Source organism: Hemitrygon akajei, chromosome 27, assembly GCF_048418815.1.
Source record: "Hemitrygon akajei chromosome 27, sHemAka1.3, whole genome shotgun sequence".
NCBI lineage: Eukaryota > Metazoa > Chordata > Chondrichthyes > Myliobatiformes > Dasyatidae > Hemitrygon > Hemitrygon akajei.
Window position 1 is genome coordinate 30,659,687 of NC_133150.1, and position 14,974 is coordinate 30,674,660.

Sequence of the window (14,974 nt, forward strand, 5' to 3'; positions counted from 1 at the left end):
ACTGTAAGGATCAGTCAGAATGAAGCAACAGGACTTGGGGCTTGCAATCCAGCCTATGCAATTGTACAGGTCTCCTCACAAGCCAGTATTTATTCCCAATATCCAACAGCCCTCAAGATGAAACCCTTGTCCTTTCTGATGGTCAAGGTTGGGGGCTTGGTATGTGCTCTTGGAGTAGCTTAGTCAAGCAACTCCAATTACAAGATACATCTTCGCAAAAGGAACAAAGGCTTCAGGCACATGGGAGCCCTCCAAGTCATACGCCATCTTGATTGAGAAATATATTGCCATTCTATCAATGGATCCAAATAAACAGTTCAGCACACTATTCACCCTTCGGCCTACTACGTTGTGCTGACCTTTCAACCTACTCCAAGATCAATCTAACCCTTCCTTCTTACACAGCCTTTCCCTTACGCCCATCTGTCTAACTAAGAGTCTCTTAAATGCCCTAATGTATCAGCCTCTACCACCATCACCAGTAGTGTGTCTTAGGTGCTTACCACTCTTGAGAAGAAACCTACCTCTGATATCTCCCCTAAACTTTTCCCACTCACCTTAAAATATTAACCACTGTTGCCCTGGGAAAAAGGTGCTGGTTATTCACTTTGCCGATACCTCTCTTAATATTATACAGCTCTATCAAGTCGCCTCTCATCCTCCTGTGCTCCAAAGAGAAAAACCGTAGCTCACTCAACCTTTCTCTAGAAGACACGTTCTCTAACCCAAATAGCATTCTAGTAAATTTCCTCCACATCCTCCCTAAAGCTTCCACATCCTTCCTATATTGAGGTGACCAGTATTTGATCACCAGAACAGTGTGGTCTAACCAAGTTTTATAGAGCTGCAACACTACCTCACAGCTCTTGAACTCAATCCCGTGACAAATAAAAGTCAACACAATACACCTTCTTAACCACCTTATCAACTTATGTGACAACTTTGAAGAATCTGTGGATTTGGACCCCAAGATCCTTCTGTTCCTCCACTCTAAGAATCATGCCATTAACACGTCCTGACGAAGGGCCTCGGTCTCGGATGCTGCCCAACCTGCTGAGTTCATCCAGCTTTTGTACGTGTTGATGCCATTAACATTGTACTCTGCCTTTAAGTTCGGCCTTCAAAATTGATCACTTCATACTTTTCCAGATTGTATCTGCCATTTCTCAGCCTAGCTATTAATGTCCCAGTTGTAACCCAAGACAATACCATCCACAACACCACCAACCTTAAGTGTCATCTGCAAACTTGCAAACCTTCCATTTCTTTATCCAAGTCACTTATATAATAAAAAAAAATCTCAGAGCAGGAGTCCCAGAACAGATCCTTGTAGAACACCACTAGTCACCGACCTCCAAATAGAATATGCTCCATCTACTACCATCCTCTGCCTCTTGTGGGCTAGCCAATTCTGGATCCACACAGCCAAATTTTCAAAGATCTCATGCCTTCTGACTTTCTAAATGGCCCTTCTATAGGGAACCTTGTTAAACATCGTACTAAAATTCATATACATCACATCTATTGCTTTGCCTTCTACTTCTGTAGCTACTCCTTCAAAATTGTTAACCAGACTCACGAGGCACGGCCTGCCTTTCACAAAGTCGTGATGATTATCCCTATTAAGGCTATGCCTCTCCAAATGCTCATAAATCCTGCCTCTAAGAAAACTCTCCATTAGTTTGCCCACCAATGATGTACGACTCAAGAAGCTATAATCCCCAGGATGATCATTATTACTCTCCTTGCCACCCTCCAGTCCTCTGGTACTATTCCTTCGGGCAGTGAAGACAGATCATCGATGCCCCAGCAATTGAAATCCTGGAATCCTATACCACAGCACTTCTTCAGAAGACTGGTATAAGTAACCATGTCCTCAAGGATTGTGGAGTAAAGTCCTATCTTCTTATTGAAGATTGTCTCCACAATTGTGTCAATGGACTTGCTTCATTTCAGGTCTGGTGGTTCACTAGGTATGTCGACCAATGTACCCCACAGCATGTAATCCCATGGGTCGGGCAAATGAAATCAGAGATTGTGCCTAACCATGAGATTACATATTGTGGTGGTGTTCTTTGCAGCTGCTGATAGGCCACAGTGCTTCACTGTGAGCTGCCAGATTCAATTTTCTTCTATTAAATCAAGCCAGGGATGAATACTAGCTTAATGAGTCGAGAAAACCATTGAAAGGTCAAGGACTTGAAAGACTAATTGTCTCTCCACACAACTACTGCCTAACCCACCAAGTATTTCCAGCATTTCTGCTTTTGAAATGCAGAAGTACCAAGTGAAGCTAAACAAAGGTGTTAACACGGAAAGGTCATATCATGGAATTACACACACTCTAAACACAAACCAGTATGAACCTGCAACTAATAGCACAGGGACCGTCCCTTCAGCTGTCAGACCAACTAAATTAGTGATCAACAATTAAATTAGTGTTCAATTATTAATTGTTTAGTAATTTGGTTGAAAATAAGGTTGAGAGAGAAAATAAATCAGCCATGATTGAATAGCGGAGCAGATTTGATAAGTCAAATGGACAAATTCTGTTCCTATGTCTTGTGATATTGGACAATTAAACAGCTGACAGAAAGACAGCTCCAAGAATATCCTCAGCCTCCATGATGACAGGGCCCAGCATGAGTGATGAAAGCTAGAACAGCTGCAGCCACCTCCAGCCAAAAGTGCTGAGTAATGCCCCATGATAACTTCCTCCCCGAGATTCTCCATGAATCCGCCAGTGCCAGTGTTTAATTCACTTCGTAGAACAGTACAGCACAGAATCAGACCCTTCAGCCCACAACGTTGTGCTGAACCAATTAAATTAGCAATCAGTGCATGAGATATAAAAGTCTCCAATTGCAACAGACATAACAGAAGCTATAAACCAGTTGACACCAATGCAGCTGTTCTGAGAAACCAGCTGCATCTCTAGCCCGGCTACAAAACCAACATCTAGTCCACAATGTGGAAATTCATTTATTTAAAGCCTTGTTTACATAAAGGACAAGTTAATCTGATTACCACCCAGTTTATTCTTCATTAAAGAGTGCCACACAAGGTGGTATTTGCACTCCAATAAACTGCACATCAAAGCCTAGTTTCACAAGAATTTGAGGCACACCCACGTTCCAAGCACAGACCACAGATGTAGTTTTTCCAGAGGCAGGTTAACATTCTCTGCCTTGCACATTAAGGAAAAATTTGAGAGTATGGCATCAAACAGTAAAACACTCCAGTGGTCAGTGAGAACTTGTGCAAAGTAGGAAGCTAATCACCTTGCCCCAGGATATCTCTGCACGAGCTCCTCAGGGGTTGTGAAATGGCATTAACCATCTTCAGCTGCTTTAATGACCTAACTTCTATCATGAAGATCAAAAGTGAGGATGCTAACCAATGATTGAATTTTTGCCCCAGTCTTATGCACAACTCCTTGGAAAATGAACCAGTGCAGAAAACTGGCAGAAAATGTTCAACGGGAGAAACTGCAATCAACTGCTTTTGATGTTCAAGGTCAATGACAAATACTCCTAAAGGGGGAGAGGACAGGCAGAGTTGGTGGGAACCAAACTGGACCAACTGTATAAATACTACTGTTACTAAATCAGGCTGGGGGGCTAGATATTCTGAAGGAAGTGAGTCAACACTTGTGACCTCAAGGCACAAGTCAGGAATGTTATGGGATACCCAAGTGCAGCTATCACAATACTTGAGGCTTAAAACCATCCATGACTAAGCATCACTTAATTGGTACCCCATCCACCACCCTAAATATTCATTCCCTCAACCAAGTGGCATCGACAAAATGCACTTCAGTTATTAGCCAAGGCTCTTCTAGGAATATCTTACAAACCCATGACTATCACTATCCAGAAAGAGATAGGGCAGATGCAAGGAACATCAGTGCTTGCAGCTTCCTTTCAAGGTCATACACCAACCTGAATTAGCATTACACTATTACGGCTCAGGGCGTTCCAGATTTTGGAGATCAATTCTGGCGCCATCCATAAAGACTTTGTACATTCCCCATGTGAGCATGTGGGTTTCCTCCGGGTGCTCTGGTTCCCTCCCATGGTATAAGATTTACTGATTAGTAGGTTAATTGGTCATTGTAAATCGTCCTGTGATTAGGTTAGTATTAAATAAGTGGGTTGCTGAGTGGTGCAGCTCATTGGGCCGTAAAGGCTTGTTCCATGTTGTATCTCTAAATAAAATTAGTATGATTGATAAATCTTCAGATTCTAAATCCTGGAATTCTGTACCAGAGAGTATTGAGAAAGGACCCTCACCAGAAGCACTGAATCCTTTCAAGATGTTTGCTCACCACCATCACCAAATGAAGGACAATTTAGGCCAAAATTATATGCACTCTAGACAAGGACATTGTTTCTAAATTTATCTCTTAGTTCATTCCAATGTTTAGCCCACTCTTCAACTACAGTTCCTGCCTGCACGTTAAAACAAAAGGAAATATGGAGACCAGAGAAAGAGTAGGAAGACACGCTGGGTTAAACCAGAATTCAGAGCTGAATATTTCATCTGAAATTTACTTGGTCTGACATTTTTTCTCTGGAAATTTCCTGTACATCAACACTATCCAATCATTGTGATTGCAGTTTACTTCATATCCTCTGTTCCAGTGAAGAGAATACTTAAACTTGTGCAATAAGTTTAAATTCACAACTCTGGTTTAACCCAGTAAGTCATACTACTCGTTCCCGTGGACCCACATTTCCTTTTATTTTTTAAATTGTAGGGAGGAACATCAAACTTTTGGCCCTTGCTGTTGTGCTGACATTTTAACCTACTCTAAGATCAAACTAATCCTTCCCTCCAGCATAACCTTCCATCTATGTGCCTATCTTAAATGCCCCTAATGTATCTATCTTTACCAATACCACTGGCAGGGCATTCCACAGACCCATCACTCTTGATGCACCATCAATAACTCTCAGAGACGGGAGGCAAACGATAGGCTTTTATTAGCTGCAAGAGACTACCACACAACATCCTGGAGACTGAGGGAGGAGCAGTGCCTCCAACCGCCTTTATACAGGGGTCTGTGGGAGGAGCCACAGGAGCAGTCAGCAGAGGGGCGTGTCCAGAGAGGTATATGTAGTTCACCACAACTCTCCATTCAAAAAAAATCCCCCATACTTTTCTCCAGTCACTTTAAAAATCATACCCCTCAATTTAGTCATTTGCACCATGGGGGGGAGAAGAGTCTCTAGCCATCTACTACATCTATGCCACTTAGCATCTTGTACACCTCTATCAAGTCTCCATCAAGTCCTTAGCTCCAAAAAGAACAGCTCTATCTCTCTTAACCCATCTTCATAAGACATGCTCTCTAGTCTTGGCAGCATCTTGGCATCTCCTCTGCACCACATCCATCCAATAGTAGTTAAAGACATCGTGGGCTAAGCAGGACAATTCATTGGGATGATTCAGAAGCTACTGATGCAGTGTTAATAATGCAATAACAAACCTCCTCGTTGGACCAGCAGTGATATTTCACTCCCCACAGGCCAGTCCTTCAGGATCTCCACCACCTGGGCATGGCTCAGCTGCTGCATGCTCTGATGGTTAACCTCCTTGATGACATCACCTTTCTGTAGACCTTTGCACCACTGGCTGTCCAGGATCATCTTCACTTTCTGCCCGGCTGGGCTGTCCGCTATGGCAAAACCAAAACCTTTTGGCCCCTTGAGCAGTGGGATGGTGAGAGTCTCAGGCTGCGAACCTGCCGATGAGGTCATGGACGATCGGTCTTCAGTCAGGCCCAGGTAAGGTCCGTTTAAGCGCTCGACACCACCTGCTGGGGCCTCCCTTCCACTGTGGTCCGGAAGCCCGGCTGAGGTCTGATGGCTCTGGGGGGCACTTCCCTGTTTTGCAGCTAGAGGCAGCCCATCAAGGGCGGGAGTGGCACTCACTACGTCGATGGTTGGCACCTGCGTGTCCACGGGAAGAGGGTAGCCGCGACACAGAATCAGCTTCACTGTCTGGTTGATGGGAACAGACTGGAAAAGCTGCACAACATCGGCGTGAGTCTGCCCAAGGACACAAGTACTGTTTATATACACTATTACGTCACCTGCAGATAAAAGCCCAAATGAAACAATCAGATTAACGTACACATTGGGGACTTGTTAAAGCATGTCCCATGAGGCAATGCCATAGCTTTATCGATTCTAAAATAAACACTGAAGTAAATCAATAACCAGGTGATAAAGCAGCAATGAGAAATACCGACCAGCTGCTCCGGTCTCCTGCTCCAATTCACACCGACCAGTCTGCCTCTTAAAAAGAACCTCACGAAAGGAAGCATAGCCTCCAGACAAAGATTCTACACCCCACTGCCACCACACTGGATCCCTCTCTTCCTGTGCTCCACTCATCTCCGTTCCTTCCTGCGGTCACACTCCTGATCTCTCTCCCCTCACACATTTCCACATGTTTCATTCTCCCTAGGTTCTTGTGATTTCCCATTTCCTTTTTTCAATTTCCCTTGCCTAGACTATTTCCCCCCTGGACTCATTCCTCCCACTTCCACCCCGATCCACATTTACTCTCCAACAGTTTTTGGTCCATTTGATTCCAGTCCTTTGTCTTCCACCTTCTTGCACACTGAATGCAGCGCGATAGCGCAGGGCTCAATACAGTGGTGTCGCAGTTAGTGGAACACTTCACAGCACCAGCAATCACCGCTCGGAGTCCAATTCCCGCTACTGTCTGTCAGGAATCTCTATGTTCTCCACATTACCTTATGGGTTTCCTCCAGATGTTCTTCGCACATTCCAAAAACGTACGGTTAGGGTTATTGAGTTGTGGGCATGCAATGCCAGCACAGAAGTGTGGCGACACCTGTGGGCTGCCTCTGGCACATTCCTTGGACTGTGTTGGTCACTGATGCAAGCCAACACATTCTCACTGTATGTACTAGACCTTAAATCTTTCTTTCTCTACTCCCCTTAACCTCTTATCTCCTTTCTAATCAAAGTTCTACCCCATTCCCCTCACTTATTATTTCCCAGCCTAGCACTCCACAGCACTCACCCCCTTGCCTTTTAACGTACTATTGTGGGAAAGCCCTGTTAAATTCCCAAAAGTTCCAAAACTGGGCACTTGCCTGCCATCATGTTGCCATCCTGAGCAGCTGGTCCATCTTGAATCACATTTTTCACCTGCAAGAATTCATCTGGGCTGTCTCCACCAATGATTGTGAAACCAAATCCCATAGCACTCTTCTGAAGAGTCGTCCTAATGAGCATTCCCTGAAGGTGCGAGGGATCCCGCGTAAACATTGGTCTCTCTAATGCAAGGTGGTTGTTGGAAAGAGAAGCAAACAAAGTATATTTTAAGTGGTGAGTGACTGGGAAAGGAGGGGAGCAGGGGAGAGGGGAAGAGAGCAAGCAAGAATGCAAAAGTGGAAGGGCAACCAAAAAAAAGAGGCAGTGTGGAGGTTGGCATCAATAATTAAGTAATCAATTTTCTGGCTTAGAGTCTCCTGGTTAACTTAAAGCAATGACTTGTCAGCTCTTTCTTTATAAATCTACCTTTGACCCGATACTTCATTTCTCATGTTTCATTGCTGTTTGTAGAGCTGGATGTTTCAGTGTACAGGGAGAGTTTACCTCTCCGTACATTCCAGCTGCTATTGCTTCCATATCCACGTGTTAAAGAGGGGTGCAAAACCACTGTGCTCATTTGGAAAGTGTCCGAAGCAGAAAGCTCAAGATTTCTTCAAATTATTTCCTTTCTTAATTTTGGAGCAAAGTTTACAGAAACAAGAGAGCGATTAAATGAAAGGGCGTGTGTAGCCATTTATTTCACCTGAGTCATAAAAACCTGTTCTCGTTTGGCATGTGCTATCTGATAACAAATTCCACTTTTACTGCGCAAGATATTTGAGCGGGCAGAAGAGGGAAGGACTGTGTGCAGGGCAGTGAGATATACCATGGGGCGCCATGATAGCATAGGGGTTAGCGCAATGCCATTACAGCTTGGGATGTCGGAGTTAGGGGCTCAATTCTAGCATCCTCTAAGGCGTTTGGACATCCTCCCTGTGGAATGCATGGATTTTCTCTGGGTGCTCTGGTTTCTTCCCACAGGTTATTTGGTCATTGAAAATTGTCCCATGATTGGGACAGGGAGGTAGATTGCTGGATGTGCAGCCTGAAGGGCCAGAAGAGCCTAGCCCTAATGCACTGTATCTCTAAATAAATAAAAATAAAATAAAGCAGCACGAGGCAAAGGTGGCAAGAGTAGAAAAGTGGATAAAACTAGGGAGAGGGAGAGAACAAGAAAATCTGATGCTGGAATCCCCATCATGAAATTTTATATTTAATCAATAAGAAATTAAGGAAAATAAATGTAAATTTGCCAGACATCAGATTTTAACAAATAGTTAACCGTGCATACTGTATATTAGTGAACCAAAACGTGCACTTTTTACCCTTCAACCAATACCCATGCCCTCTGACAAATCACCTCTGTGCTTATGGTGAGAGCTTGTTTTTGGAAATTCAGCTGCTTTTATTGGAATCAAGCAACCTTTTACTGATTTAAAATGATCTGGGATGTCAGGAGGTGATGGAAGGTCAGATATGGACGAAAGATTTTTTTCTTCCTAAATGCAGACTGCAGTACCTGGCCGCTGATCCCCATGCATCGCTCGCTGACTGTCCCGATGATGCATCAGCTGCTTTTTCCGCTTTGCTTCAATGACTGGATTCTCAAACTGGGTTCTCTGGTTTACATGGCTAAGAGGTTCAGATGGGGTGACGAGAAAACAAAAGCAAAGAGAACAGTCTGAGCAACAAGTTGCATCACTATCAACAAAGAGTTTCCAAGCAGATTCTGTAATACACTCATCAGTAACACAGACTGCCAACAAAGTCCTACACCATGGCTCCTGTTAATGCCCACCTTTTCTCAAAATGTAAAGAAAGCACAAGACACTTGGTCAGCTCAGTAAGTTATCAGAAGGATCACAGCATTAGAATTATCCACAGGGTGCCAAGTTGTTTCAGAACAGAATCAGGTTTATGATGTCATGAAATTTGTTTTGTGGCAGCACTACAGTGCAATAATTAAAATACTATAAATTATAGTAAGAAACATGTACAAAAGATAAATTAGTGCAAGAGAGCAAAAATAATGAATTCATTGCCTGTTCAGAAATGTGATGGTAGCAATGAGAAGGAAGCATGTACTGGGCGGTGGGGATCCTTAATGGCCTTACGAGAGCAAAAAGCTCTAGAGTAATACTGACACTGCCTCCAACTTCCACCCTGTCCTCAAATTTACCTGGCCCATTTCCGACACCTCCCTTCCCTTTCTCGATATCAGTCTCCATCTCTGGAGAGAGTTTATCTAGAGTATGCCCTTTCCATCAACCCTTGACAAACCCACTGATTCTCACAGCTAACTGGATTATTCCTCTTCCCACCCTGTCACTAGTAAAAATGCCATTCACTTCTCTGTTCTTCCAACTTTGCCTCATCTGCTCTCAGGATAAGGTTTTTCATTCCAGAACTAATGAGGTGCATTCCTTCTTCAAAGAAAGGGGCTTTCCTTCCTCTAGCGTCAACATTGCCCTCACCCCATCCTCCCACACACTCCAGCAGGGATAGGGCTCCTCTTGTCTTCACCTACCACTCCAGTAGCCCTGCATCCAGCACAATACTCTGTGACTTCTGCCATCTCCAACAGGATCCCACCAAGCATATCTGTCCCTCCCCACCACTTCCCACAAGGATCACTTCCTTGTCCATTCATCCCTCCTCACCAATCTCCCTCCTAGTAGTTATACCTGCAAGCAGAACAAGTGCCCTACACCTTCTCCTTCAGTGCCATTCAGGGCTCCAAACAGTCCTTCCAAGTGAGGCGACACTTCACCTGTGAATCTGTTGGGGTCATTTACTGTATCCAGAGCTCCCAGTGTGGCCTCCTGTTTATTGGTGAGACACGATGTAGATTGGGAGACTACCTTGCCGAGCAGTATGCTCCATCTGCCACAAAAAGCAGGACTTCCCAGTAGCCACCGATTTCAATTCTATTTCCCATTCCAACATGACAGTCAATGGCCACCACTACTGCTGCAATGAGGCCACATTCAGGTTGGAAGAGCAACACTTCATGTTCCATCAGGGTAGCTCTCAATCTGATGGCATGAACATCAATTTCTCGAACTTCTGGTAATTGTCCCCCCCCCCTCCCACCATTCTCATTTTCCTCTCTCACCTGATCTCCTTTCCTACCCATCAACCTCCTTTCTGGTGCTCCTCCCCTGTCCTTTCTTCCATGGTCTCCCACCAGATTCCCCCTTCTCCAGCCCTTTATCTCTTTCACCTATCAGCTTCCCAGCTCTTTACTTCACCCTTCCTCCTCTCCCTGTTTCACCCATCATCTACCACCCTGTACTTCCTCCTCCCCTCCCCTAACTTCTTGCTCTAACTTCTCATCTTTTTTTTCCAGTCTCAATGAAGGGTCTCAGCCCAAAACATCGACTACACTCTTTTCCATCGATGCTGACTGGCCTGCTGAATTGCACCACCATTTTATGTGTTGCAGTGGTACTGTCAAGGGTTGATGGAAAGGGCATGCTGAACTGAGACAGCACGGTTGTGGAAGGGCTGTGCTGGTGAGTAGACATAATAGGGACCCTGGTGGATGGACAAAGAAAGAATGGGTATTTTTGATTAATGACTTTCAGTACTAAAAGATGTTGAGTTACTTCATTTTTGACTACAGGACCTTGAAGAATGCACTACATGGCAATAACAAAAGGCAAGCTATTACAGAGTGAAAGGTAGGAGCAATCATTGATCAAAAGCAATGATGATATAAAGCAAAGCTTCCACAAGACCCCACAACTCAAAGTGTACATAATACAAGTTGATATTCAAGTTGATATTGATATTCAAATATAAATGAACCTCAATTAAATGACAGCCGTACAATCGTTATAGGATGTTATCAGCAAGATACTAAATTAGACAGGGAAGCTTGGCTGCATATCTAATTTGTGCACAACAGGTGTATGAACAACAAGGTCGGTAGTGAAAAGAAAATCTCCTTGAAACGGAAGGGCTTGAGTGTACAGATGATGTAACAGGCACTTGGAACTTAAAAATGGCAACAAGGCTCAACATTAATACCTTAGCAGGTAGGAATCAGCAGCCATTTACTACCTGACTAGGCTAGGTGACACTCAACACTTGATATTTGTACCACAACTGCTACTACATGCAGCTTCAACAGCAGGGAAAAACCATGTGCAAAAAGCTTTCGTACAGGCTTGTATCAAAACAGTTGGGCAAGACCAGTTCCAAACAGATAGAGTTATACTTTATATTTTGGGACAACTTACTCAATGTAGTAGAAGCCGTAAACTGGATCACTGATCTTTTCCCAGCCGTATGGAAGCTCTGCAATTTTGAAATTAAAGAACAGTTTGATCAATTCCACAAATAAAAGTCAACTCCAACTCAGTACTGATTAACAGCCACAAACCACAACATATAGCAACCAGCACCTCAGATTTCATGCCATGAGTGGGACTATTTACATTCCATTATTTACTCTTTCCATTTCCAGCCCTGGTTTATTAAATTGTGGTGCAAGCAGGTATCAAATAATTGGAATATCGGCTTTGATATTTGTGAATTATAAATCATAGGTGACTATTCTAGTAGAATTAAAGATGGCTACCAGCATAGTGGATAGAACAAGTTTCTACTGATGTTGGCAATGTGGATTCCAGACAAGAACATCAGAAAAAGCATTAAGACTGGAGGCACACTTGTCACATGATTATAGTCAGGAGGTACAAGACAACATTACAATAAAGGATGGTGTTCTGACAGATGAATGGGTCAAGTAGTATTGCTTTAGGGTATAAATAAGGCCTCAGATTTACACAAGATAGAAATAGAATGCTGCACTTGCAAGTTTGCAAATTATGCGTATAAATGGGAGCAAGATAAATTGAGTATGCAGAACTAGTAGTTGTCATCTACTTTGGATCTTTCAGCAGCAAAGGGAGCTCAGTGTTGACAGACACTAATCACTAAAAGATAGCCCACAGGTACAAAACATGATTGAATTCTGACTTTTAGCTCAAGAGGGTTGGAAAATACTGAGAGCACCAATGTACTTTTATAACATTAACCAGACAACTTGGAGCACAGAGTTTAGTATTTTGCACTAAATTTCAGTTCTATGGGGTGGGGGAGGGAAGTGGTTGGAATGTATGAACCTTGGACAAGATGGAGCAAAGATTCAACAGAAAGCAGAGAGGATTTCAAATGTTACATTGTAAACTGGCTGGATAAATGTCAATTAAGGCTGCCCGACGAACATATCAAGATTTTCAGAGGTATTAACTTCTCTACCCATTATATCTCCTTAACTGGAATAAGCTAAAACAAAGCATAATCTTTTAAGAATCAGGCAAAGGTATCTCACTTCCAAAAGCTACCTATTCCACCACTCTAGACCTGTAGCAAAGTACATAATTGTATTTTATACAAATATTGCATACAAATACAATAGTTCTGGCATAAATGGCTTAGCAGGTCATTTCCAGACAGGAAGTTTGAGGAAAATTATTAAAATATGTTCCAAAATGCAAGTGCAAACCTCGCAGATGCCCATATTTCAATATTTAGTTTTTTTAAAAAGCCATGAGATTCATCTCTGGTAATCTTGGAGTTGAGCTGACATGTTATGAAACTATGTACAATAATCTGATCTCTTACAAGCCACCAGCCCTGGTTGTCGACCACCTGAGCTCAAAGACAAATCACCGAAGGTATTCAAGGAGACTGATAGCTAGTTTTCTTGGTACAAAGGTTCCCAAGTGATACAGGAACAGGAAAATGAAACTGAGATAGGGGATCAGCGATATGACAGAGTAGGATCAAAGGGCCTAATTGCCTATTCCTGAAAATGTCAGTTCACTAATATCCTTAAAGCTGGGGAAGGAAAGGCTGATCATTGTTCATCCCCCTCTCCAATCATAGCTGTGATGTGCTCTTTGTGACGGATGTTGGAAACTAAGAGACCCAGGGAACTACATCTGCGTGAAGTGCATCCGGCTGCAGCTCCTTGAAGACCATGTTAGGGATTTGGAGCAGCAACTGGATGACCTTCGGCTTGTACAGGAGAGCGAGGATATAATTGATCAAAGTTGCAGGGAAATAGTCACCCTGAAGTTGCAGGAGGCGAGTAGCTGGGTGACCGTCAGGGGAAATGGAAATAGGCAGTTAGAGCAGAGCACCCCTGTGGCCATTCCCCTCAAAAACAAGTATACTGCTTTGGATACTTTTGTGGTGGGGGGGGGGGGGGGGAGATGACCTCCAGGGAGAATGCCACGGCGATAGGGTGACAGGCACTGAGCATGGGTCCGTAGTGCAGAAGGGATAGAGAGAGGAGAAGGGTGTGGTAGTGATGGGGGACTTGATAGTGAGGGGAACAGATACAGGATTCTGTGGACATGAACAGGACACCCAGATAGTATGTTGCCTCCCAGGTGCCAGGGATGTCTCAGATTGCATCCACAACATTTTGGAGAGGGAGGGGGAGTAGAAAGTTGTGACATAGGATCAGAAGATGTTGAATCCTTGTGGGTTGAGTTAAGAAACTGCAAGGGTAAAAGGACATTGATGGCAATTATATATAGGCCTCCCAAAAAGTGGCTGGGAGGTGGACCACAGGTTACATCAGGAAATAGAAAAAGCGAGTCAAAAAGGCAATATTATGGTAGTCACGGGAGATTTTAACATGCAGGTCGACTGGGAAAATCAGGATGGTAATGGATCTCAAGAGAGTGAGTTTGTTGAATGCCCAAGAGATAGTTTTTAGAGCAGTTTGTCGAGAGCCTACTAGATGGTCAGCTATGCTGGATTGGGTGTTATGTAATGAACCAGAGGCAATTAGAGAGCGTAAGGTAAAAGAACCCTTAGAAATCAGTGATCACAGTATGATTGTGTTCAACTTGAAATTTGATAGGGAGAAAGTCAAGTCTGAATGAATGAATGATCTTTATTGTCATTATACATAGATACAATGAAACTCTGTTTGGCTTCCTCTCAGGCAATTAAATAAAGTGGTAGATGAAAACAAGACAGTAATAGAAAAACAGTATTAAATAGATAGGTATCAGAAAATAAGTTGCAGCAGCACCAGAATATCACAGTAATGCACAAAGTGCCATTAGTGCAAGTATTTAAGTCCTTGTGTGTTGGAGGCCACAGTTCTGGGGTAGAAGCTGTTCCTCAGTCTATTTGTTCTGGCTTTTAGTGTCCTGAACCTTTTGCTGGACGGCAGCGGGTCAAACAGGGAGTGGCCGGGGTGTGTGGTGTCTCTGGTTATGCTGATTGCTTTCCTCCTGAGTCTGCTGGTATAGATGGTGTCCAGTCCGGGGAGCTCCATCCTGACAATTCGCTGGGCCGCCTTCACCACGCGATGCAGGTCTTGTCGCTCAGCAGCTGTGCAACTGGCATACCACACTGTGGCGTTGTTCGTCAGGATGGTTTCAGTTGTGCTTCTGTAGAAGTTAAGCAACAGTTTTCTGTTTCAGCTTTCTGAGGAAGAAGAGTCTTTGTTGTGCCTTTTTTTACAAGCAGCGAGGTGTTGGTGGTCCATGCCAGCTGTTTTGATGAAGCAGTACAGTATTTCAATGGAGTAAGGGAAATTGTAGTGGGATGAGACAGGAATTGGCCAAAATAAATTGGAAGGAGCTACTGGCAGGGATGTCAGCTGAGCAGCAATGGCATGCATTCCTGGGAAAAATGAGGACATGTGTATTCAAAAATGAAGAAATACTCAAATGGTAAAATAGTACAACCGTGGCTGACAAGGGAAGTCAAAACTATTGTAAAAACAAAAGAAAGGGCATACAACAAAGCAAGAATTAGTGGAAAGCGGGGGGGCAGGGGTGGGACATGGGGAAGCGGGTGGGGGG

General features: G+C 43.6%; 1 protein-coding gene across 4 annotated transcripts in view; it reads right to left on the reverse strand.

Moving 5' to 3' along the window:
* magi3a (membrane associated guanylate kinase, WW and PDZ domain containing 3a) overlaps nucleotides 1-14,974 on the reverse strand; it is a 133,872-nt gene that overhangs the window by 25,836 nt on the left and 93,062 nt on the right. For all 4 annotated transcript variants that reach the window (XM_073030552.1, XM_073030553.1, XM_073030554.1 and 1 more), the window contains 4 exons: nucleotides 11,378-11,435; nucleotides 8,653-8,765; nucleotides 7,133-7,315; nucleotides 5,492-6,097 (listed from right to left, as the gene is read on the reverse strand). In XM_073030552.1, coding sequence (XP_072886653.1) covers nucleotides 5,492-6,097; nucleotides 7,133-7,315; nucleotides 8,653-8,765; nucleotides 11,378-11,435 — 960 coding nt within the window. The remainder of the gene's footprint in view (nucleotides 1-5,491; nucleotides 6,098-7,132; nucleotides 7,316-8,652; nucleotides 8,766-11,377; nucleotides 11,436-14,974) is intronic.